Source organism: Lethenteron reissneri, chromosome 65 (assembly GCF_015708825.2).
Source record: "Lethenteron reissneri isolate LAM-NWPU_2019-01 chromosome 65, ASM1570882v1, whole genome shotgun sequence".
In the NCBI taxonomy this organism is placed as follows: Eukaryota; Metazoa; Chordata; class Hyperoartia; order Petromyzontiformes; family Petromyzontidae; genus Lethenteron; species Lethenteron reissneri.
Genome location: NC_083843.1, coordinates 5,119,277 through 5,145,310, shown reverse-complemented (window position 1 = coordinate 5,145,310; position 26,034 = coordinate 5,119,277). Strand labels below are relative to the sequence as shown.

Below are 26,034 nucleotides of genomic sequence, written 5' to 3'. Positions count from 1 at the left end.
ACAGACCCAGGTGCCATGGGTTAACTGCTGTGCCAGGTTAGGTGCATGTCGTCACGGGACAGATCCAGGTGCCACAACAAAGATCCCCCATATAGTCTCCACAGACTGTAGGGGCAAGTGCTGTTAGCGAGCAGCCCCTATGAAGGCCGGCACGGCACACGAGGGGGTGGGTGGTTACCACCGCGCCCGGCCGGCTTTGTCTCTCCAACAACAATATTCACAACACACCACACCGGGTACCTATTTGAGGCTGAGTCAACCTAGGAGAGGTCCAGATATTTATCACCGGTGGTGGCCGTGAGCGGTAATCGAACTCGGGTCACTATCGGATTCGTGGCGCAGACGCGCTAACCGCAGCGCCACCGCTCCCCCGCACAACACCACAAGACACACAACACCTAGACACGCCCACAAACCATCACTCCCGCAGGTTTTTAGAAGTGACGATTCTCATTCTTGACGTAATAACCCCCCGTCCCTCCCCTATCGCAGTGGATTGACCCAACCGCGCTGTCTCTGGGTACCCGTCAGAGCGGGCGAGTCCATTCCAGCCCGAGAGGCAAGGGGGGGCTGAGATGAAGTGGTCTTGGAAATCCCCTTCTGAGCTCAGAGCACGGGGAGAGATAGACAAGGTGAGAGTGAATTTGTGGGGCTGTCCGTGTGAGTCTATGTGAGTCTGTCTATGTGAGTCTGTGTGAGTCTGTGTGTGCCTGTGTGAGTCTGTGTGAGTGTCTATGTGAGTCTGTGTGAGTCTGTCTGTGTGAGTGTCTATGTGAGTCTGTCTGTGTAAGTGTCTATGTGAGTCTGTGTGTGTCTGTCTGTGTGAGTCTATGTGAGTCTGTCTGTGTGAGTGTCTATGTGAGTGTCTGTCTGTTTGAGTGTCTATGTGAGTCAATGTGAGTCTGTCTATGTGAGTCTTTGTGAGTCTGTGTGAGTCTGTCTTTGTGAGTCTGCATGTGTGAATCTGTGTGTCTTTTTGTGTGAGTGTCTATGTGTGTCTGTCTGTGCGAGTCTGTCTGTGTGTGTGAGTCTGTGTGAGTGTCTATGTGAGTCTGTCTGTGTGTGTCTATGTGAGTCTGTGCGTGTCGCGGGGGAGCGGTGGCGCAGCGGTTAGCACAACGCTGCGCTACAAACTGGGGAAAGCCCCGAGTTCGATAGCAGTGGCAGTGATAATCTGAACCGGTCCTGGGCCTCCCCTAGGTCGATTCAGTCTCAAATGAGTACCTGGTGCGGTGTGCAGTAAACATCGTCACTGGGGAGACAAAAGCGGCCGGGCGTGGGCTGGCCACCCACCCCCTCGTGTGCCGTGCCGGCCTTCATAGGTGCTCGCTAACAGCACTTGCCCCAACAGTCTGTTAAAGGCTATACGGGGGACATTTGTCTTTGCTGTGTAAAATCTATTTTGAACGATTAATGACTGCATTGTAACCTCGGTAAACATGCATTATTGGTCCGAGCATTGGCCCAACCTTAGTCCAACGTCGGTCCAACGTTAGACCAACATTGGCATGTGGTTGGAAGCATTAGTCCAACGTCGGTCCAACGTTAGACCAACATTGGCATGTGGTTGGAAGCATTGGTCCAAAGTTAGACAAACATTGGCAAGTGACAGGAAGCATTGGTCCAACGTTAGACCAACATTGGCAAGTGACAGGAAGCATTGGTCCAACGTTCGTCCAACGTTAGACCAACCTTGGCAAGTGATTGGAAGCATTGGTCCAACGTTGGTCCAAAGTTAGACAAACATTGGCAAGTGACAGGAAGCATTGGTCCAACGTAGGTCCAACGTTAGACCAACATTGGCAAGTGATTGGAAGCATTGGTCCAACGTAGGTCCAACGTTAGACCAACATTGGCAAGTGATTGGAAGCATTGGTCCAACGTTCGTCCAACGTTAGACCAACATTGGTAAGTGATTGGGAGCATTGGGCCAAAGTTAATGCAACGTTGGTCCAACGTTGGCTCCCGGGTCGCATCCTCATCGCGGTGCAGAGAGGCCGTGGGGGTCACAGCCCTCGGCCGTTTTCCTGCCCAAAGTTCCCACAGTCGGGCAGCGGAAGGGAAATCGCCCAGCCACGACTTTGCTCTCACTCTGACCACTGACATCCTCCACTTCCGCATCCCCCCCCACTCCTCCACTTCCACCTCCCCGTGTCTCCTCCTCCCCCTCCACTCCGTGTCCCCTCCCCGCGTCTCCTCCTCCCCGTGTCTCTCTCCTCCCTGTGTCTCCTCCCTGTGTCTCCTCCCCGTGTCTCCTCCTCCTCCCCGTGTCTCTCTCCTCCCTGTGTCTCCTCCCCGTGTCTCCTCCTCCTCCCCGTGTCTCTCTCCTCCCTGTGTCTCCTCCCTGTGTCTCCTCCCCGTGTCTCCTCCTCCTCCCCGTGTCTCTCTCCTCCCTGTGTCTCCTCCCCGTGTCTCCTCCCCGTGTCTCCTCCCCGTATCTCTTCCTCCTCCCCGTATCTTTTCCTCCTCCCCGTGTCTCCTTCTTTCCATGTCTGTCTCCTCCCCGTGTCTCTCACCTCCCCGCGTCTCCCCCTCTTCTCGCTTGAACAATTATTAAGTGTGTAATTTCGTCAGATCTTGGGATTCAGATCTCACCGCATGATACAGTTCGTCATAACGACAATGATGCACGAATGTAGGAAAGAAGCACTCGTAACTTGTTTTTAATCTAAGCAACTTTAATCTCACTCTAGCATCAACCTCTTATCATCAGGAACTAATAGCAACGACAGTACCCATGCAAATATGTAGTGCTCGACTTGACACGACAATCCTCCAGCTAACACCGATCAACATTCCTCCTCTGCGCTCTCCGCTCGCTCGCCGCGTTCCGCCGGCCTCGCTCGCTCCGCGTCTCTCCGTCGACGCTCCTCTCCACTGTCCCCGTCACAGTTCAGCCGCTCTTTATCGACTCTCCCGTCACACTCAGCCGTATCTCTATCAGCTTCTCCGCCACACCCCAGCCGCTTCTGCTGGCATCTCAGTTGCTACCTTATACCTTACCACTGCTACCCTAGACTTCTCCACTGCTACCCTACACTTCTCCACTGCTACTAGCTCCGCTGCTTCAACTCCAACATCCTCCGTCTCCTCCCAGGCGCGAACTCCCGTCTGCTCCAAAACCCCCTCTCTTTATCCCCCAGCCAATTAATCTGAGGCATCCCCCACGACGCCACTCGCCCCGCTGGCACCTGCCATGTTTTTCCAGACAATGCGGCGCCACTTAGCGACAACAACAACTTCTCGGCCAATCAGCGCCCTGCGTCCTTAATCACCCCTTACCACCTGCTACTGTCCTTAGACAGCGCGGTACCACCTTTGGACAACAACAACTCCAAGCCAATCAGCGCCCTGTGTCCTTAGTTGCCCCCTACTCGTCTCTGACCTCCCTACGCCTAACGACAACACCCTCGACCTCGTTTTCTCCCACTGTACTCTGCGCGTGCGTACACCCACTCTCGCGTGTGGCGTGTATTTTCAGGCACTACAAATATACGTGCTCATCAATCCGTATTCAATAACAAAAAACAAATATTGGCTAATATTCACCATCATGTGATGAAAAAGAAAGCGATAGGCAGACTCGAAAATAGCAATATTCGTACGGAATGCGTGTCCAAAAACTACGCGTATCAAATGGTCAGAAGCATCAACAATCGGATCTCATGATCACGTTATCAAATAATACTTCCATGCTAACCCACAACAACAGTATCGATGTCGGCATACGTGTTCAAAAAAATATCCTTGTCAAATGTTTAGAGGAATCAACGATCAGAAACAGCTCATTGAAAAATCATCGTATTCATGCAGGCATATGGGTTCATAAATGGAATGCTTTTAAAATGTTTAGAAGAACATCAACGATCGAATTAGTAATATGCGATTAAAAGAAAAACAACAGCTACTATCTCAACGAAAGTATTCATCCCGATACCGTGGATTTGTGTATCACGGTGGCAATCATGATACACGGTCCACCAGTTATGATGTAAAGTGCGATATGAGTTAGTTCCCGTGCGATCCTTGCACGAGGTGGCGTCACCACCTGTGAACTGTGTGGCCACGTGATGGATGCGTGTGGGGGTCAGTGTTCGTCTTCCGTCTTCTCTGTATCCTACCAGGGAGCGTTGATTAGTAGTAAATTGTGGGCAGCCAACCCGACGGTGGTTGGTTTTCCACCAATCAAAGGGCTGCCAGGTGAAAATTAGCATGTTAATGAGAGATTAGCACGTTAATGGGAAATCGCAAAGCTGCAACCGGGGGGGTAATCGGCGCGCAGAGTGGCTGTGTTGGTGTGAATCCTGTGAAAGCGCAAGTTTGAGATAGGCGTAAAGCACAACTAACATCAGAAGGTGGTAGGATGGGAACATCACAGCCAGTTATGACTTAAACTGGTTGATAACGTCCTTCCAATGATTGCTCAGTTTGTACCCATCTTCTCGGTTGAAATTGTGTCTGTGTCTATACATATGTATGGCCTCATGAACGAATCTTTATTGATAGCCAGTGGGCTTGCAAAGTACCTTGGTCTTAGAGAACTCAATGTCGTGTGAGCCCACCGCATTTAAACAATGATCAGCCACGGCCGAGGTATTGGTCCTACCGTGTTTCAGATCAGCCTTGTGTTCACGAACACGGTCCGAGACATGTCACTTAGCTTCCCCAATGTAACTACTGCCGCAGACACAGCTTAGTTTGTAGACGCCGGGGTATTGCATGTCAGGGATCACATCCTTCACAGATGGGATCAAATCACGAATTTCATGCGAACTGGAATACGTACACCAAGCTCTCAAGATGAATGGATATTCAGACTACACAATCCGTAAAGCTATCATCCCAACTGTTGGGAAAGAACCATCTGAGGACCCAATCAAAACCATCACCTTGCCATACATAGCAGGGGTCACTAAAAATATTTTCAAAATCATGAGCAAACACAAGATCCAGGTAGTTTTTTTTACCTGCTTATCCCAGACCGTGGGGCGTAATAGTAATTGTGAATAAAAAATATACAAAAATTGTCATATTAAACCTTTTGATCTGAGCTACATTATCATATACATTATATCATCAAGTTAACGTTTAATATCATGTTTGAAAATATTCCCATGAGGTGGTGGTCTATCCAAATTTACAACTTTTCCAAGCCAAAGCTTGTGGATAATTAACCTCCAGATGCCAGTCTCTTTGTGTAAGGGCGAGGCAGCAGGGGGTGCTCCTTTTGCCTTTGTTGTCTCAAGGAACGAGTTCACAGGCTTCCGTTACTGCGTTTGTTTTAGAACTCGCTAAATCCAGACGTGAAAAAAAGAACTATTACATTAAAAATAGGCAATATCACTCTTAATAAAATTTTTTTGGAAAAGGCATGTATACAATACCGTGTCTCTTCCACCCCGTGTCTCTTCCTTCTCCCCGTGTCTCCTCGTCCCCATGTCTCCTCCAACCCGTGTATCCTGCAGGTCCATTGGTCGCACGAGGATTAAAACTGAGTGGAGAAGCCATGGCCCCTACTCGAGATGTTCTGTATCTCCTCACCCTACTGCTGCTCACCATCGTTTGTTCCATCACAGCTCAGAGTGGTGAGATGACGGGAGGATACCTCTGTGAATAGTCACCATGTGTAGCCATGTGTGTACACGTGTGTACACGTGTGTACACGTGTGTGTAGATGTGTGTGTGTACACGTGTATGTGTATATATACACGTGTGTAAATGTGTGTGTGTGCACGTGTGTGTGTACACGTGTGTGTGTGTACACGTGTGGGGAGCAGTAGTATCGCGGTTAGTGCGCTGCACTATGAACCTGGCGACCCGGGTTCGATTCCCGCTCACGACAAACACCAGTGACGATTATTTGAACCGATGCTGGGCCTCCCCTAGGTCGACTCAGCCTCAAATTAGCAGAGGTGGGACAAAGTCATTGTTATGCAAGTCCAAGTCGAGTCTGAAGTCATCAAATTCATGACTCGAGTCTGACTCGAGTCCAAGTCACATGACTCGAGTCCACACCTCAGAGGTGGGACAAAGTCATTGTTATGCAAGTCCAAGTCGAGTCTGAAGTCATCAAATTCATGACTCGAGTCTGACTCGAGTCCAAGTCACATGACTCGAGTCCACACCTCTGCAAATTAGTATCTGATGTGATGTGTAAACATCGCCACTAGGGAGACAAAGGCGGCCGGGCATGGTGTTGGCCACCCACCCCATCATTTTCCTTTGCAGGCCTTCCGGGAAAGATCCTGACAAGGTTTATTCAACATAGCCCCTGTGCAAGGCAAACTGAGGAGAGGCTTGCAGAGCCGCAATGTGGTTTCAGGGCGGTTCATCACAGATGCCATATTTTTTGTCTTTTTGCTACAGCAGAGGGCTAGGGAATTCAAACAGGACCTCCATCTCTGCTTTATTGACCTGGGTAGGGCTCTAGGTTGTTCTTCGTGTTTTAGGGGTCCCTGACTCACTGCTCACAATCATTATGGACCTTGTTGATTGTGGGAAGTCCCAGATAAAGCTATGTGGCCAGGAGTCAGAGCCATTCCCTGTTCACGTTGGGGTGGAACAGGGATATCCTCTGGCTCCTAAATGAATTAAAATATTTTTTGACGACGTAGTTCAAGGAGCCTTCTATGGCTGTACCAGAGGACTTTCCATATGGTACAATTGGAGATTGATTAATGCCCAGGTGTGGTCGAGGAATTACTCCCTATTGGTCCACCATGTTATGTATGCTGATGATGTTGTGATTGCTGCACACTCAGAGGAGTTGGAGGTGCTGCTGCTGAACCTGGAGCGTACTACTAAAAAGTGGTGCCATGGTAATCGCGGGTTCGATCCCGAGACCCTGATGCCGGTATATTTGGAGTATGAGTTTACATGCCTCTCTCCCCGTGGTCGAGTGTTGTTTCTAAGAGTCCCTTGGTTTTCCCCTACAAATTAAACATACCTTGAGAGGTTTTGGCTTTTTGCACTTGATAAGCCACTTCGTTGAGCTATCGTTTGTGGGCAGGTTTCTTGACCTGGTAAAAATGTTTTTAAATAGATAGGTGGGGTCTTACCATCAGTCCCACCAAAACTAAGCACCTGCCTAGGTATTTGTAGTCATCAAACACTCCACCCCCTCAACGGCCTATTGATGATGCAGTAGTTGTGGAGGGAGTAGAGAGGTTTCCATACCTGGGCAGTGTGCTTATGACCAGCTCCGGTTTGACAGCAGAGCTCTCACTCCGGATCAGTTGAGCGGCATTATCTTTTCATTGGCTGTGTAATGCTGTGTGGAACCTATCTGGTCTGTCGCTCCACATGAAGCTTCAGGTCTTCTCGGCCACAGTCATGCCCTCCCTTCTCTATGCTTGCGAAACGTGGACCCCCCTAATGGAACATCTTCGCCGGTTAGAAACATTTAGGGTGGTCTGCCTACGATCCGTCCTGGGTTTAACCTGCCTGTATTGTGTGAGGAGCTCACAAATCCTTGAAAGATCTGGATACAGTTCCATCGGTGAGCTCTTCTGGTAGGTAAGGCTGAGTTGACTGGTCATGTAGCCCGCATGCCCAGCCATCACAGCCCAAGCAGCTTCTGTTTGGCCGCATAGAGGGGGCTAACTGGGCGCAGCACGGGCTAGAGAACAGATGCAGCTGATGTGGTAGAGGAGGATATTAAGCTGAGTGAACTACCTGATGACCGGAACCAGCAGTTTCAATATCGGCTTATGTACGGGAGGCCCGTGAAGGACGCTACTCGGCAGTTGGAGGTAGTCCCCCTCCAGCAACAATGGAGGGCAGAGGAGCGACGCTCGCAACAATGAAGGGAGTGCCCGTCGGCTAAAACACAGCAAGTTGGCAGAGTAGGGGGCACAGGTGGTTTATTTGCCAGTCATTTCAGTCAACCCATAACACCTGCAGGCTCTGTTCCGTGACCTGCCAGTAGAGATCCTGCCACACTTCACATGTACCTGGCCTGGTACAGGTGCCGTGGTGACGTCACCATGATTTAGTGACAAATGGCGGCTGTTGTTGTTGTTGTTCAATTACCACTCACGACCAACACTGGTGACGATTATCTGAATCGGTCCTGGACCTTCCTTATGTCAACTCAGCCTAAAATGAGTACTTGGTGCAGTGTGTCCTAAACATCATCAAAGGAGAGCCAAAGGCGGCCGGGTGTGGAACTGGACACCCCGTGTGCTGTGCTGGCATTCATAGCTGCTGCTACTCACAGCACTTACCCAAACAGTCTGTTAACACCACAATGGGGATCTATGCCCTTGTGTGTACACGTGTGTTTAACTCCTGTGCTGTGTTCACACAGATCAACTGAGTGATGAAGAAATCAAACGCAAGTGCGGGTTTTCTCTCAAAGAAATCCACGGTCAGGACAGCAGACGCGCGCGTGCATGCATGTGGGTGTGTGGGCGAGCGGTCCGGTCTGTGATCTGACTTGTAATCTGGTCTATGCTCTGGTCTGTTCGTGATCTGGTATGTGATCTGGGCAGTGATCTGGTCTGTGATCTGTTTTGTAACCTGGTCTATCATCTGATCAGTGATCTGGTTTGTGATCTGACTTGTAATCTCGTCTATGATCTGGTCTGTTTGTGATCTGGTCTTTGATCTGACTTGTAATCTAGTCAGTGATCTGGTTTGTGAATTGCCTTGTTATTTGGTCTGTTAGTGATATCGCCAGTGATCTGACTTGTAATCTGGTCTGTGATCTGGTCTGTGAGTTGTCTGGTCTATTCTCTGACTTGTCATCTGGTTTGTCATCTGGTCTGAGTGAGCTGGTCTGTGATCTGCCATCTAGTCTGGTCTGTGATCTGACTTGTATTTGGTCTAAGATCTGGTCTGTTCATGAGTGATCTGGTCTGTGATATACCTTCTAGTCTGGTCTGTGATCTGACTTGTATTTGGTCTAAGATCTAGTCTGTTCATGAGTGATCTGGTCTGTGATCTGGTATGTTCGTGATCTAGTCTGTGATCTGCCTTCTGGTCTGGTCTGTGATCTGGTCAGTGATATGCTCTGTGATCTGGCTTGTAATCTGGTCTGTGATCTGGCTTGAAATACAATCCTGTCTGGTGTGTGATTTGGTACGTGAGTGATACGCTGCATAATCTGGTCTGTGATCTGGCTTGTCATCTGGCATTGTATCTGGTCTGTGATTCGTTTCATGCAGATTGCAAGTACGCGAAGTGCCTCAATGCCAGTATCATCTGCACTGCCAAGAAAACCGAACAGACGGCTGACGACATCTCAAGTAAGTGCCTCTGTGATGACAATGGTTGTGGTGATGTTGGTGATGATGGTGGTGATGATGGTGGTGGTTATGATATGGGCTGGAGAAAAGGTGGAATGATGCGGTAGGGGAGGATGTGGAGCTGAGTGGACTTGCCAATGACCGGTTACAACGGTGTCAAGATCGGCATCTATGGAGGAGGCTCGTGAAGGATGCTAATGGACAGTAGGAGGGCAAATGAGTGACACAACAAGCAGAGCACCATGGTTAGAAACCATCAGGTTGGCACAGTAGGGGGCACAGGTGGTGCATCTGCCAGTCATCTTCGTCAGTCAACCCGTGGCACCTGGGTCTGTCCAGTGACCTGCCAGCGAGCGTTCGACACTTCATGTGGTAACGTCACCGCCACTTAGTGGCTAATGGCGGTTGTTGTTGATGGTGGTGGTGCTGATGGTGGTGATGTTTTTCTTACAGACTGTCAGATGGAACAGTGTATGCTTACCCGAAAGGAGTGTGAATCACCACTCAACAAGTACCTCAGTAAAGAAGAACGTCAGTACCCCTCTATATTTCTACCACTACCCCTCTACCCCTACCCTTCTACCCCTCTACCCTTCCACCTCTCTACCACTACCTTTCTACCCCAACCACTCATCCTTAACAGACACCCCAAACCCCTCACACCTAATCCACGATCCCTGAACCCTAACCCTCACCGTCGACCCACAATCCCTTGACCTGCTCGCGTGATGCCGCTTTGCGCTCCCCCCCCCCTACAGAGTGCGAGGGCGACCACTTCACCGACACCGACTCGAAGTGCCTCATCACCTCGCGTGGCTCCATGGACGCACTGACAAGTACGTCATTTGCCATCTTGCATAAAGCAAGGTATCAGTGGCCGTCTTGCATAGGGCAAGGCAGTGGTGGTGGCCATTTTGTGTAGGGCAGCAGAGGCAGTGTGAAAATAATAGGTTTTAGCCTTTCTGGCAATAAAACAGGAGGTGCTAAGATGTTCAAACGCCAAATAGACACCTTTTGCAAGGAATCAAGTCTGCATTAATGATACACACTTGTGGCAAAACATGCAAATAAAACATGCTCTCATAATATATGCATTGTCTTTGAAACTAATTGGCCTACACCAGTGGCGGTGGTGACCGATCAGTGGCGGTGGTGGACATCTTGCGTAGGGCGGCAGTGGTGGCTATATGAACAGGAAGTGGCCATGTCGCTCATTACAATCGCAGTCCTTGTTCTAGCGCGCGGATGCGTTATCAAAAGAGCCAAGTCAAGGAGATATGATTTCCCCTAAAATAATGTGGTAACGATACAAATTTGGCGCGACAACGATGTGCTGATACGCATGCCACGCAGTGACATGGCAGGACAAATAACCGAGGGTATGCCGCCGTCGCATGTTATGATATCGTTCCCACGTACTGTTATCACCATACCGCTCAGCCGTGCATCTCAAGCAAGTGGCTCATCGTCGACCGCTCAGAAAATGGTGCAAGCATTATAACTGTGTGCGAGTTCCGCGTTATAATGGCACGCACATTCCACATTGCGCGAAAAGTGTTCCCTCGATGGACGAACCGCGTTATTGCGAAAACACGTTGCAGTGTAAACACTGCCACGTGCTAAGTGAGGGCTTGCCATACATGGACACTGGGTGGGGCTAAGTTGTGGAGTTGGCGGGCCTATATAAAAGTGGGTGGGGCTAATGTATAGAGGGAGGGGTTTGACTAGTCCACCTTGTGGACAATGATGGTAATGATGATAATATTCATCATGATAAAGACATTATCTATGGAACCTTTTTGACAGTATCTCAACGATGAATTGCTCAACCGATGAATCCTATGATACTTGCATTGCCTTTGTACTGTTCACATTTTGGCATTCTCTGGTCTAAAACTGGGAGTGAGACAAGGCTATAAAGAAGGCTGTCTCTGGTGTAGGCCAATCAGTTTTAAAGATAATGCATCATATATTTATCAGAGCATGTTTGCATCTTTTGCCACAAGCTCCTGCAGTTAATGCAGACTTAATTCCTTGCAAAAGGTTTATATTTGATGTTTAAACACCTCCTGTGTTATTGCCAGAGAGGCAGAAGCCTATTATTATTATATTCTTCGATAATGATGGTGGTTCTGCTATTTATGTGGACAATGATGGTGATGGCGGTAGTGTAGCAGTTAGCACGCTGCGCTACGAACCCGGCGACCCGAGTTTGATTCCTGCTCATGGCCACCAACACCAGTGACGATTATTGGAACTGGTCCTGGGCCTCCCCTAGGTCTACTCAGTCTCAAATGAGTACCTGGTGTGATATGTAAACATCGCCACTGGGGAGACAAAGGCGGCTGGAAGTGGTGTTGGCCACCCACCCCCTCGTGTGCCATTTCGGCCTTCATAGGTGCTGCAACTTGCAAACAGCACTTGCCCAAACAGTTTGTTTAGGCTATACAGGGGAGCTTTGTCTTATGGTTCTACCACTGATGTGGAAGATTATGGTAATATTGATCACGACAATGGTGGTGATGGTGGTGGTGGTTCTGCTGATGTCGACGATGATGGTGGTTCTGCTACGCATGTGGACAATGATGGTGATATTGATCAAGATGGTGGTGATGGTGCTGCTACCGATATGGATCAGAATGGCATTGGTGGTTTTACTACTGATGACGACGATGATGGTTTTTTGTGGTTCTGCTACTGATGTGGATGATATTGGTCACGAGGATGATGGTGGTAATCGTGGTTCTGCTACCGATGATGATGATGATGGTGGTGGTGGTTTTGCTACTGACGGTCTGTGCAGCATGCAAGCACAATGGCTACCTGGTGGATAAGCGGGTGTGCTTTGAGAGCGAATGGAAGCGCCGGATCGAAGCTCACGGTGGGTGCCCGTCGGTCCTCGTGTCAAAGTGGGGTTCATCTGATATGCTAATGGTACACACCACAACAGTCTGTAAAGGCTATACGGGGGGATCTTTGTCTTCTTTGTATAAACTATGAACGGATTTTATATTATTTTACCAGGTGTAAGGCCTCACTGAGCCACGTCACTCTTTTTCAGACAAGCGACCTGCCTATCACGAACGATAGCTCAACGAAGTGGCTGATGACATGTACATGTATAGCAGTAGCCAAATAATCTGAATGCTTGATGTCGATTCTAAATGTGGAGGTAAAACTTGGAAGACCCAGAGGAAAATCCACACGACCACGGGGAGAGAGAGAGACATGCAAATTATACAGCAGGCATTGTCAGGGTCGGGATCGAACCAATGACCTCCTGCATACCAGGCGAGGTAGCTAAAATTGAATACCAATATCCACTGTGGGAGCACCCACAGGTGCGGGAAGGGACAACAAACTAAATGTAAACGCATCCACCGCATGTTGATTAACTGTGAATAACCCAACCGATAATAGTTACAGAAGTCCCTCTGCTAACATTTTCTATCCGTTCCATGAAAACTCCTGTTAACCTAAAATAGCTATTAAAATCGAATTAACTTATGAGTAGAAAATGAAGTAAAAAATTACCGAGTCTGCACCAGAGACAGCTGTTTACCCTGCCAAAACAGAAAACGTATAACATTAAAGAAAGCCAGTCGAGGTATAAATGGCTCATAAATAGAATTTAACTATTTGTAGTTTACCAGGTAATGCCCATTGAGCTATGTAGCTCTTTTTCAGAAGCGACCTGGCCATCACAATTGATGGCTCAATGAAGTGGCTTATCACGTAGAAATTTATAGCAGCCAATACTCTAAATGCATATTTCTGAATGTGGATGGAAAAACCGGAGGACCCGGAGAAAAATCTAAATGACCACAGGGAGAGAGACACGGCAAACTCCAAATATACAGGCATCAGAGGGTCAGGATGTAACCCACAGCCTCCTGTGTACCAGGTGAGGTAGTTAACATCCCACCACCATGGCGTCGCTGATTGGCTGAGGGCATGGCTCACCAACCACTTAAAAGCTCTTGGATTGGCCGAAATTGGCGCCACTGTGCGTGACGTAAACTTATTACGGTTTGTCAACATTTGTAACGTTAAGTCGAAACCATGGGGTTAATATGGGAGGCTAAATGTTAACCCAAAAACTGTTAACCCGATGTGACTGTTAACCGAGGGACTACTGTACTTTATATTGTTAGATTCATATGATCCATTGTAACTTATGTGACTACTCTATCCCCCAATCTGGTCTTCACACCAGATAGGCTTACAGTGATTACATTACTTTTACTCCTCAATTTAAGACTGAAACTGGAAGACTTCGCTGTGATGAACCTGCTGATTGTTGTTGTTGTTGTAATCGCACCAAGTGAAATGTCATAGATACTAGAATTGTAAATATTGTTGGTGGTTTACTCTCCAGCACACAACCGGTTAGTGCTGAAGTAGTCACTAATTGGCACCACGTTTTGTTTACGTGAAGGGTACGGGATAGAGGAGGTGGTCATGGTAGAGGGGTACCTAGGGGGTAGGGAAGGGTAGGGTAGGGGTCATGATAGAGAGGTGCAGGAGGAATATAAAAGGGTAGGGGATAGGGGTCACAGTAAAGGGGTGAGTAGGGGTCATGGTGTGTTTGGCGATGGTCGCTGCAGGCTTCATGTGTGTTCATGGTTCTTCTCCCTGGTTTCTGCATTTGTAGCCTTAAATGAGCTGAACGAACACGCAATCACCAAGGAGGCCGAGCGTGAGTCACTAACTCACACAGACACACACGGACTCACATACACACGCAGACTCACACAGACACATAGACTCACAGACACACACGGACTCACATACACACGCAGACTCACACAGAGATACACAGATTCACACAGACACACACGCAGACTCACACAGACTCACACGGACTCATACAGATATACACATACTCATGCAGACTCACACAGAGAAACAAATATTCACACAGAGATACACAGACTCACACAGAGATACACACAAAGAGAGCAATGGTGGCGACTGGCCTACAGATGTTCAGAGGCTTACACCTATGTAGCATCCACACACCTACCGACCTACCCACCCACGCACCCACACTGCACACCCACCCATGCACCCACTCACCCACCCACAAGTTCAAGTTCATTTATTAAGTATAGTCCTGTGAGACATTCGGCTCTTGAATCGAGTGCAACCGCAACAAACAAAAACATGAACAAAAAACATCTTAAAGTGAATATGTGACTGAGTGCAAACAGAAAATCCAAGAAAAGACAGCAAAATATTGCAGAAAAAACACCGTACACCACCGCTGTGTGCAAACATCCCAGTGGGATGCAAGTCAAACAACCAACAACAACCACAACTTAGATTAAGGCCATCAGTCTAACTCTGTACTACAACAAACAAACATGGCTAAACCAATATACTTTTCGAAATCACCAAAATAAAGCCATGAAAGCAATGAAACAGTGATCATAGGAACTGTGACGGAATTTTCACAATAAATGGCATAAACAACATGTACTACCAAAACCCTGCAGCCATAGCTGGCTGCATGAGTCACTCCACAACAGCAAGAGCATCAATCGGAGTATTATAATTTTTCAATGCACCTTTAAGATCAGCACACTAAATCAAAACACAGGTCATACTTTGCAGCGGTCATCCGGAGCGAAACATTTTATTTTAGGCCACTGAATAGCAGTGACAGCTAGGGGTGTACAACTCCTCTAGAGCAGTTTTGAGTGAAGATCTCATAGGTAGTGACTCAAGTTTCAATTTATTTGCAACAGCATTCCAGACCCTGGGGGCATCAATAGCAAAGGCCCTTCTTCCAGTATATGTACGGCAATAGGGAATATGAAGCTGGTAAATGATTGTAGACCTTAGGTCAAATTTGTTCTTTGAAACAGAGAGGAGATCCAGCAGGTAATCTGCGGATTTTTTGTAAGTACATCATGAATAAATAAGATCTGGTGCACAAGCCGTCGAACATTCAGAGATGTTAAGTTTGACCCAATGTAGAGATCACAGTGGTGAGTCCTATATGGGCAGTTCAATGCAAATCTTAAGGCCGAGTGATACATTGAGTCAAGCTTCTTCAGTACAGTACTTGGGGCTGATTTATACACGATGTCACAGTAATCAAGTAGAGGCAGTATGGTAGCTTTTATCAATTCCAAACGGAACATAGGGGGGAAGCAGTGCTTGTGTCGATATAGAAAATCAATTAAAATTTTTGTCTTTTTCCCAATATAATCAATGTGATCTTCAAAATTCAGTTTTTAATCCAGGATGACCCCAATATACTTATAGATCTTGACTTGCTCTATTTGATCATTATTTAAGGAATGTAATTGGGGGAAAATAACTTCCCGCTTTAGTCCCGGTGAGAAGCATAGCACCTTGGTTTTGGCAGTGCACACCTACCCACACACCCACCAAATCATCTACACTACACGCCCACCCACCCACGAACCCACACTACACACCCACGCACCCACCCACACTACACACTCACGGAGGCTGTGGCGCTAACCGCGGGTGATGTGGTGCCCCCTGCAGAGTGTGCCTACAACACGTGCTTCCAGAGAGTGGAGGACTGCCTGAGCTCCCACCACTCGGAGATTGCAAAGAACCCCGGTGAGGAGACTACACAGAGACTCCTCCGCACAAAGCCTCTACACAGAAACTCTACATACATAGAGTCTCATCAAAGAGAGACTTTACATTCCAATACTCCTCCATACAGAGACTCTACATACACAGAGATTCTACATACATAGAGTCTCTTCAAACACGGAGACTCTGTGGAGGAGGCTCGTAAAGGACACTGCTACTGGGCAGTTAGAGGCAGTCGCCCTCCTGCTACAGCGGAGGGCAGAGGAGCAATACTCACAGCAATAAGCGAGCGCAAATCACTCCTTAATTTCGCCATCGCATCAAACTAAAAAATGTACAGCCTTTCCTGTTTGAGCCCCACTCCTTCCTGTTTGGACCCCACCCCTTCCTGTATAGGCATCACTCCTTCCAGGTTGGGCCCCTCCCCCCTCCCCCCTCCCCTCCCCTCCCCCCCACTGTAGGGGTAGGGGTGGGCGGTGTTACAGTGATGGCCACCAGAAACCCAAAACCCAATGATACAGTGAGGGAAAAAAGTATTTGATCCCCTGCTGATTTTGTATGTTTGCCCACTGACAAAGAAATGATCAGTCTATAATTTTAATGGTAGGTTTATATGAACAGTGAGAGACAGAATAACAACAACAAAATCCAGAAAAAACGCATGTCAAAAATGTTATAAATTGATTGGCATTTTAATGAGGGAAATAAGTATTTGACCCCTCTGCAAAACATGACTTAGTACTTAGTGGCAAAACCCTTGTTGGCAATCACAGAGGTCAGACGTTTCTTGTAGTTGGCCACCAGGTTTGCACACATCTCAGGAGGGATTTTGTCCCACTCCTCTTTGCAGATCTTCTCCAAGTCATTAAGGTTTCGAGGCTGACGTTTGGCAACTCGAACCTTCAGCTCCCTCCACAGATTTTCTATGGGATTAAGGTCTGGAGACTGGCTAGGCCATTCCAGGACCTTAATGTGTTTCTTCTTGAGCCACTCCTTTGTTGCCTTGGCCGTGTGTTTTGGGTCATTGTCATGCTGGAATACCCATCCACGACCCATTTTCAATGCCCTGGCTGAGGGAAGGAGGTTCTCACCCAAGATTTGACGGTACATGGCCCCGTCCATCGTCCCTTTGATGCAGTGAAGTTGTCCTGTCCCCTGAGCAGAAAAACACCCCCAAAGCATAATGTTTCCACCTCCATGTTTGACGGTGGGGATGGTGTTCTTTGAGTCATAGGCAGCATTCCTCCTCCTCCAAACATGGCGAGTTGAGTTGATGCCAAAGAGCTCCATTTTGGTCTCATCTGACCACAACACTTTCACCCAGTTGTCCTCTGAATCATTCAGATGTTCATTGGCAAACTTCAGACGGGCATGTATATGTACTTTCTTGAGCAGGGAGACCTTGCGGGCGCTGCAGGATTTCAGTCCTTCACGGCGTAGTGTGTTACCAACTGTTTTCTTGGTGACTATGGTCCCAGCTGCCTTGAGATCATTGACAAGATCCTCCCGTGTAGTTCTGGGCTGATTCCTCACCGTTCTCATGATCATTGCAACTCCACGAGGTGAGATCTTGCATGGAGCCTCAGGCCGAGGGAGATTGACAGTTCTTTTGTGTTTCTTCCATTTGCGAATAATCGCACCAACTGTTGTCACCTTCTCACCAAGCTGCTTGGCGATGGTCTTGTAGCCCATTCCAGCCTTGTGTAGGTCTACAATCTTGTCCCTGACATCCTTGGAGAGCTTTTTGGTCTTGGCCATGGTGGAGAGTTTGGAATCTGTTTGATTAATTGTTTCTGTGAACAGGTGTCTTTTTATACAGGTAACAAGCTGAGATTAGGAGCACTCCTTTTAAGAGTGTGCTCCTAATCTCAGCTCATTACCTGTATAAAAGACACCTGGGAGCCAGAAATCCTTCTGCTTGAGAGGAGGTCAAATACTTATTTCCCTCATTAAAATGCAATTCAATTTATAAAAATTTTGACATGCGTTTTTCTGGATTTTGTTGTTGTTATTCTGTCTCTCACTGTTCAAATAAACCTACCATTAAAATTATAGACTGATCATTTCTTTGTCAGTGGGCAAACGTACAAAATCAGCAGGGGATCAAATACTTTTTCCCTCACTTTAAGAGATTGACAATATCAATCACTTCGACTCGGAGTTTGATTCTCTCCCTCTCACCCCTCTCTCTTATCTCTCCCTCTCTCATCCTCTATCAATAAAAAAAACTATTAACTATTTTTATTTTAAGGCCCACTGACTTATATAGCTTTTTTTAGAATCGACCTGTCTATCAATACAAAGTGGCTTATCATCATCACGTGGAAATTTATAGCACCAGCCAAATACTCAACACGTTTGATGTCGATTCTAAATGTGGAGGGAAAAACCGGAAGCCCCGGAGACAAAAATCCATGCAGTGACCACCACGGGGAGAGAGAGACACGCAGACTCCAACTATACCAGGCAAGGTAGTTAACATCTGATTCTCCATCTCCCTCTCTGTCTCCCCGTTGTTCTCTCTTAGGTTCCAAGAGAAAGTTCAATCTCGACCAATGCGCCTACATAGCGGTCGACTACCCGCACGGTGAGCCACGCGTGGGGAAATGTTGTGTAGAGGTGTGGACATATAGTTTAATAATGATGATAATAATGGTGGTGATGATGATATTATGGGGAGCGGTAGTGTAGCTGTTTAGCACGCTGCACTATGAACCCCGCAACCCGAGTTCGATTCGATTGCCATTCACGGTCAACATCAATGAATTGATCATGGGCCTCCTCTAGGTCGACTCAGCCTCAAAAGAGTACCTAGTGTGGTGTGTAAACTTCACAATTGAGGAGAAAAAGGCAGCCGGGGCGTGGTGCTGGTCACCCACCTCCTCGTTGAGTGCCGTGCCTGCCTTCATAGGTGCTCACGAACAGCACTTGCCCTAACAGTCTGTTCAGACATAATACAGTTTTTTGGGTTAGATCACACAAATATATCAATGTGTCGTTAAACCCGCCACCGCCTGACACGGCCAACTAGTAATGTTTGTCACGTAACCAGAACATGCCAATTCGTTACTAGTACAACACACCGGTGTGTTGGAGAGCCAAGCCACAACAGTAAGATGTTTTGCCAGTAATTATAACCAGCTTCATCAGGCGACAGCCAGATTTGTGGAGAAGTCCACCTGCTTTGTTCCTTAAATAGAGGCGTAAATGTGATGACAACACTTGTTTGCTCTTCTGTCGCAAAGTGGCGGGGGGGGGGGTATTAATGAATCAACGTACATTATGCATGTGCATTATGCGAGTAAATTATCTCGTACTTTTTTCCCATTGTGTGTACTAAAATAGCCGTACATTTATATATTTATGCGATCTAACCCAAAAATCCTGTATTATGGATGATATTGGTCGCCTACGTGTTAGTCTGTTCAGACTATCAAATCAAATCAAGCTTTACTTATATCGCACAATTCATGCAGCAAAGCAAAACAAAGTGCTTAACAGGACTAAATTAAGCGACTGATGCAATATAAACAACAATAAGAATGATACATAAAAAAAAGTACATGACATTATAATGAGCGTAAAGTATAATAAAATACACAATAAACGCGTAATAAAGGCATCCTAATTAAAAGCCAATCTAAAAAGGTATGTTTTAAGATTTCTTTCCCTCAGATCCTCAGGCAAGCTATTCCAAAGGCGAGAACCATTGTCATTTTGTTTGGACGGTGATGTTGATGCTGGTGATGATGGTGGTGATGTTACTGATGGTGATGATAATGTTGTTGATGATCGTTATGATGAAGATGGTGGTCATGATGGTGGGAATGATGGTGATGTTCATGATGCTGGTGATGATGGTGGTGATGATCATGTTGATGATGGTGGTGATAATGTTGTTGATGGTGATGATGATGGCGGTGACGTTGATGTGTGTGTGTCGTCACTCAGAGTGTGAGCAGATTAAATCCATCTCTGGCTGTGTGGACTCGCTGCAGCAATGCATCAAAAAGCACCCAGCACCACCACCATCACCACCTATCCCCATTGGTGAGCTCGACAGCAGCAGCAGCACAATCTGATTTTAAAAATTATTTTACCAGTCCCCACTTTCAGCTGTGTAGCTCTTTTTCAGAAGCGAACTGGCTATCACAAATAATAGCCCAATGAAGTGGCTTATCATCATCATAATGTGGATATTTTTTTTAGCAGCCAAATACCTGAACACACGATCATTTTAAATGTGGAGGAGAAAACCGGAGGACGTGGAGAAAAATCCACGCGACCAAGGGGAGAGAGACTCCATCTGCCATTCTTCCACTCAGGTGGTGGGTGTACATCCAGGATTCCATTTAAATCCACAGTGGCCTGGTCTCAGCTAGCTGATGAAAGTTGAAAGCGAGAATTTCATCATCGCTTGCAGCTGCGGTTGGCATCGTCCCCCACTCCTCCGGATGTCGAGGGGAAATGGGCGAGGTTTAGGAATATGATTCATGCAGCTGCAATGGCTGCCTTAGGTACATGGCACAGACCTCCCCAGAGACCCTGGCTGACAGAGGAGGTGTTCAAGCTGGCTGAGAAAAAGTGACAGGCCCACTCTCATTGTCTATAGCATCCCACATCAGAGAATGAGGAGGCTTACCGTAGCCTTCGCTCGGAGGTTTGGAGAGGCGTGTGGCGCTGCAAGGATACAGTAGAACCTCTGGTCACGACCATAATTCGTTCCATAACTTTGGTCGTAACCCGATTTGGTCGTGACTCGAACATAATTTCCCCATTGGATTGTATGTAAATACGATTAATCTGTTCCAGACTCATACGAACTGTATATAAATATTGTTTTTTAAAGATTTTTAAGCACAAAAATAGTTAATTATGCCATATGATTCACAGTGTAATAGTAAACTAAATGTAAAAACATTGAATAACACTGAGAAAACCTTGAACAACAGAGATAACTAACATTGCCGTGTCAAGTTTTAGAATCGTTCAACAAGATGATTGTTTCGTCTGATACATCAGTCGGTCGATTCTGAGAGAGAGAGATAATTTTTGTATGAGCAATTCATGTTTCTATTGAAAGTAAGTTAACAGTAATGTTTGGGTACAGTATTGTTTATAGAAGCATTCACCGTAATATCGTATGAACGTTTACTTCACGATTTAAATTTTCTTTTAAACCTTCTTCTCACTAACATTACCACTCTTCACTTGATTAGAGGCCATGGCTAATTGCAAAATTAATGCAAAAATACACAAAATACTGCAGAGTCCACAGCGAATTAGCGCACGTCTGACCGAGACCGATTACTAAGCGAGACTGACTGAACAAGCGGCCACACGTGGGTCGCTGTTGTTTGTAAACAAACAACAGGAAATTTGGCGCTTACAAAAAAAATGGCGCGGAAGGGGAAATCGGCCGTGGCCGTGTTTGATCGCCACCCGAGTTTGTGTTCGTGACCAGATTCAAAAATGTTGTGAATTCTTTAGTCAGAACCCGATTTGGTCGTGGTCAGAAGCGTTCGTGACCAGAGGTTCTACTGTACGTGGTGGTCACGGGTTGCTAAGGAGGTGAAGTCTGCTTCAGTAGCCTGTGCTAACAAACCACTTTTTAATTTCATCAAAAAAGTAACTTGCAGCACTACACCTATCACCATCATAAAGAGAAAGAAAGGTGATCCAATCTTTGACAACCAGTAACAGGTTTGCAGATTTGACAAGTATTCTTGTGAGGTCTTAGGAGAGGGGAAATCCCTCAGCCTGGAAAACATCATGGGGCAAAGTGGGGATGACCCTGCTGAGGCTGAAGTGCCTCTAATATTGTAAGAAGTAGTCACCCCCTGTGAGTGGCTGGCTGAGGTGTCATCTGTTGAGGAAGTACAGAAGGCGATCCAGTCTAAGACCAGGAAAAGCAGTGGGCAGAGATGATCCGAAGCGACATGCTGAGGGAGGATGGCGTTTGTGGGCAAACTGCCCTACATGACATCATAATAACAGTCTGTATCACTGGATGGGTTCCACAGGATTGTAAGAATGACCTGGTGGTCCCCCTATTTAAGAAGGGGGAGGCACAAACTGTAACAACTACAGGGGCATCTCCCTCCTCAGTGTTCCGGGAAAGGTCCTGGCAAGGATTATTCAATATTGCTTTGCCAGGCACGCTGAGGAAAGGCTTGCAGAGCCCTTTTGTGGTTTCAGGCCTGGGCGGTTTTACACAGATGCCATGTTTCTGTCCGTATATTACAGCAAAGGTGTCGGGAATTCCAACAGGACCTACATCTCTGTTTTATTGACCTGGTCAAGGCCTATGGTACCATGAATAGGCTTGGGTTCTGGGTTGTTCTTCGTGCTTTCAGAGTCCCTGACTCTCTGCTCACAATCATTAAGAACCTTCACAATGGTGTGCAGGCCCAGGTAAAACGACGTAGCCGGGAGGCGGAGCCATTCCCTCTTCACCTTGGGGTGTGACAGGGATGTCCTTTGGGTCCCACATTATTTTAAAAAAAATCGGCTTCATGAAGCCTTCTATGGCTGTCCTGGAGGAATCTCCATCTGATACAGATGCAATGGGAGGCTGATTGATGCTCGGATGTGGTCAAGGGATGGCTCCCTATTGGTCAACCATGATCTGGTGATTGCTGCTCACTCAGAAGAGGAGTTGGAGGCGCTGCTTCTGAACTTGGAGCATACCACTAAGAGGTGGGGCCTTACTCTTAGCTCCACTAAAAATAAGCACGTGTCTGGGTATTTTGTACCATCAGAAACTCCATCCCCTCAAATCCCCATTGGTGATGGGGCAGTTGTGGAGAGAGTGGAGAGTTTTCCATACCCAATTAGTGTGCTTATGACCAGCTCCGGTTTTACAGCAGAGGTCTCACTCTGAATCAGTCGAGTGGCATTATCTTTTCATCGGCTGCGTAACGCTGTGTGGAAGCTACCTGGTCTGTCGCTCCACACAAAGCTTCGAGTCTTCTCGGCCACGGCCATGCCCTCCCTTCTCTATGTTTGCAAACATGGACCACCATAATTGAACATCTTCGGCATGGGCTAGAGAAGAGATGGAGCGATGTGGTACAAGAGAATGTGGAGCTGAGTGGACTTGCCGATAACTGCCACCAGTGGTGTCAAGATCGGCCTCTGTGGAGGAGGATCGTGAATAACGTTTCTCGGCAATTGGAGGCAGTCACCTTGCAGCAACAACGGAGGGCAGAGGAGCGATGCTCACAATTGTAGTAACATCGCTAGATGTCAACATGCTGGGTGCAGTGCCGGCCCTAGAGGGGCACGGCATGCGGTGTAGTGACATCGCGGATACCACAGTGGTGTGGGTGAGGTACCGGCCCTAGAGGGACCCAGTGAGCGCTGAATGATTGCGCTAGATGGCACCACGCTTGGCGTGCAGTGCCGACAATACAGGACAGGGTGTGTGGGTGCCAGCCGAAGGATGAGGTTATTCGAAGCCATGGCACTCTGGTTGACCCGGGAGGACACGTGACCAGTTAAGTCTACAAAGGGGCCTCCAGAGGGGGCTAGAGGCGGTCACGTGATTGGGACCCAGATCCTTCCCGAGGATTCTAGAAGGTGGACGTGGCCAAGGGCGGAGCTGGCCACGCCGCAGAGAATATAAGCCGAGTCCCGAGAGGGACCAGGGTTGTTGTTGTTCATCCTGGAAGAAACCTTCGTCTACGTTCTCCGTTCAACAAGTCTACAACATGTGGACCCGCGCCGAAGCTGTTGGTCCCGGTCCGTAGTAGCAGTTACATTGTAACTAGTGTAGTTAGCCTGGTGGTCACCACCATAGGTTGTTATTTTGTTAAGGGAAAGTTATATTATTAGGTTTTTTCGGGAAAGTCACGTAGGTAAAAAATTTAAATGAATAAAAGTAAAATAAAATAAAAATCATGACGTTTAGGAGGCAACACAAGCTTCCGTCTTCAGGTGGAACTGTCACAGCACGATAGCGGTATCAAGTGATTTTTATATAACTTTTATTAATTTTAATTTTTTACCTACGTGACTTTACCGAAAAAACCTAAGAATATGAATCCTTGCAGTCACGAAAGCTTCAAATCAAGGGGAAGTTACCCCGTGTGTTGGAACTGCATAAATGTGTTGCCTCCAAGTCTACGTCTGCGACTCAGTTGAACCCATTACACAATGAGGGGAGTGCCTGGGGGCTAAAACACAGCAAGTTGGCACAGTAGGGGGCACAGATGGTCAGTCAACCCATGGCACCTGGGTCTGTCCCGTGACCTCCTGCCAGCGGGCGTTCGACACTTCACGTGGCCTTTAAGTGCACCTAGCTTGGCACAAGCGCCGTGGTGACATCACCGCCACTTTGAATGGCTGTTGTTGTTGAGTGAGAGTGAGTGAGTGAGAGTGAGTTTGAGTGCGTGTATACAAACAACCTAACCCTTCCAAACTCGACCTCTGTCTCCTCCAAAGGCATCATTGTTGGAGCTGTAGTCGGGGTGCTTGTGGTGGCCGGAGGAGGGGCGTTGTTATACATGCGGCATAAGAAGACCGGTAAGGGACATCGCATGCAGAACCAAAACATATTAGCTCCGCCCACACCACCACTGGCTCCTCCCACACGCAAACTGGCTCCGCCCACACCCCCATTGGCTCCACCCACACTCCCCACTTGCTCCGCCCACACCAACCACTGTCACTGCCCACAGTCCCAAGGTGAGTGATAAACATTAACTTTGAGGAGACAAATGGCCGGGCGTGGTGTTGGCCACCCACCCCCTCGTGTGACAATCTGCCGGCCTTCATAGGGGCTACTCGCTAACAGTACATACCCCGACAGTCTGTTCAGGATATACGGGGGATCTTTGTGTTTGTGATGAACCCGTAACGCTCTTCCGCTGTCTCCTCCCCCACAGGTCCCTTCCGGCGTCCGGGAAATCCAAGCGCATAGAGAAATTACCGAAACAGCAACAACGAGCTCTCCCCACTCTCCCCCCACTCTCCCCCCACTCTCCCCAATCTCCCCTCACTCTCCCCACTCTCCCCTCACTCTCTCTCCCCACTCTCTCCCCACTCTCCCCTCACACTCTCCCCTCACTCTCTCCCCCCCACTCTCCCCACTCTCCCCTCACTCTCTCCCCCCACTCTCCCCACTCTCCCCTCACACTCTCCCCTCACTCTCTCCCCCCACTCTCCCCACTCTCTCCCCCCACTCTCCCCTCACTCTCTCTCCCCACTCTCCCCTCACTCTCTCTCCCCACTCTCCCCTCACTCTCTCTCCCCATTCTCCCCTCACTCTCCCCTCACTCTCTCCCCCCACCCCCAACTCCCCCGTTCTCCCCGGGTCGTCCTGCTGGGAGTCGCGCGTCTCGGAACAGACTTGCACTATGATAGTGGTGGTGATAGTGGTGGTGGTGATAGTGGTGGTGGTGATGATAGTCGTGGTGGTGATAGTGGTGGTGGTGGTGTCATAGTAATCGTGATTCATGGGTCCCGTTACACCGAAAGCCCTCGCTTAACGCGGTGGCCGCTGTGGGTTTAGTCTGCAACAAAGACAAGACGAATATCCCCCGTGTAGCCTTAACAGACTGTAGGGGCAAGTGCTGTTAGCGAGCACCTATAGAGGCCGGTTCAGATGATCGTCACGCAGCGTTGGCCGTGAGCAGGAATCGAACCCGGGTCGCCAAGGTTCGTAGCGCAGTGTAGCGCTAACCACTGCTACACTACCATTACTCCGCAACATATACACACACACACACAAGCCCAAGTGGTCACTAAACTGGCGGCGTTTTGTTGACGTGATGAACGTCACCGTTAGGCTGTCGACGGGTGGCGATGGTGGCAGGTTTAATGACACATTTATATTTACGAAAAAAAATCATCATTATGGATAACATTGGTCGTGAAAGCCCTACAACTACGACTGCGTGTTAATACTGCGGTCGACGCATTCCTGAACGGTGCCGCGTGAAGCCAGGAATCGGCAACCTTTCGTAGAAGAAGAGACGAGAGACAAGGGACAGCCATGCGACTGTGGCCTTGCAACCCCGACGCGATTAGGCCCTGTAGGAAACCCTTACCGATACGTAGACACGTAGAGATACATAGAGCCCCACAGAGATACATACAGACGCATCGATATGCATACAGCTCCATAGAGACTCATCGAGATAGACACAAAGAGATACTTAGAGACCGATAGAGGTACATAGAGATTCATAGAGATACATAGACA

The 26,034-nt window shown here is 47.9% G+C and overlaps 2 protein-coding genes across 3 annotated transcripts in view; both read left to right on the top strand.

The window, feature by feature from the left end:
* LOC133359397 (basic salivary proline-rich protein 2-like) overlaps positions 1-26,034 on the top strand; it is a 248,246-nt gene that overhangs the window by 139,464 nt on the left and 82,748 nt on the right. The window lies entirely within an intron of this gene.
* LOC133359615 (uncharacterized) lies at positions 614-24,806 on the top strand. The gene is made up of 13 exons (XM_061578083.1): positions 614-632; positions 5,466-5,585; positions 8,309-8,368; positions 9,168-9,248; positions 9,702-9,779; positions 10,007-10,084; positions 12,052-12,129; positions 13,903-13,947; positions 15,771-15,848; positions 18,355-18,414; positions 19,779-19,877; positions 24,273-24,353; positions 24,716-24,806. Exons 2-13 carry the CDS (start codon positions 5,507-5,509, stop codon positions 24,748-24,750), a joined length of 852 nt encoding a protein of 283 aa, XP_061434067.1. The 5' UTR covers positions 614-632; positions 5,466-5,506; the 3' UTR covers positions 24,751-24,806.

Coding starts and splice junctions, on each gene's coding strand:
- LOC133359615 (XM_061578083.1), top strand. CDS start 5,507: ATGGCCCCTACTCGAGATGTTCTGTATCTCCTCACCCTACTGCTGCTC. Junction 9,780..10,006: donor GTACCTCAGTAAAGAAGAAC/GTCAGTACCCCT, acceptor CCCCCCCTACAG/AGTGCGAGGGCGACCACTTC. Junction 18,415..19,778: donor AGCGGTCGACTACCCGCACG/GTGAGCCACGCG, acceptor GTCGTCACTCAG/AGTGTGAGCAGATTAAATCC.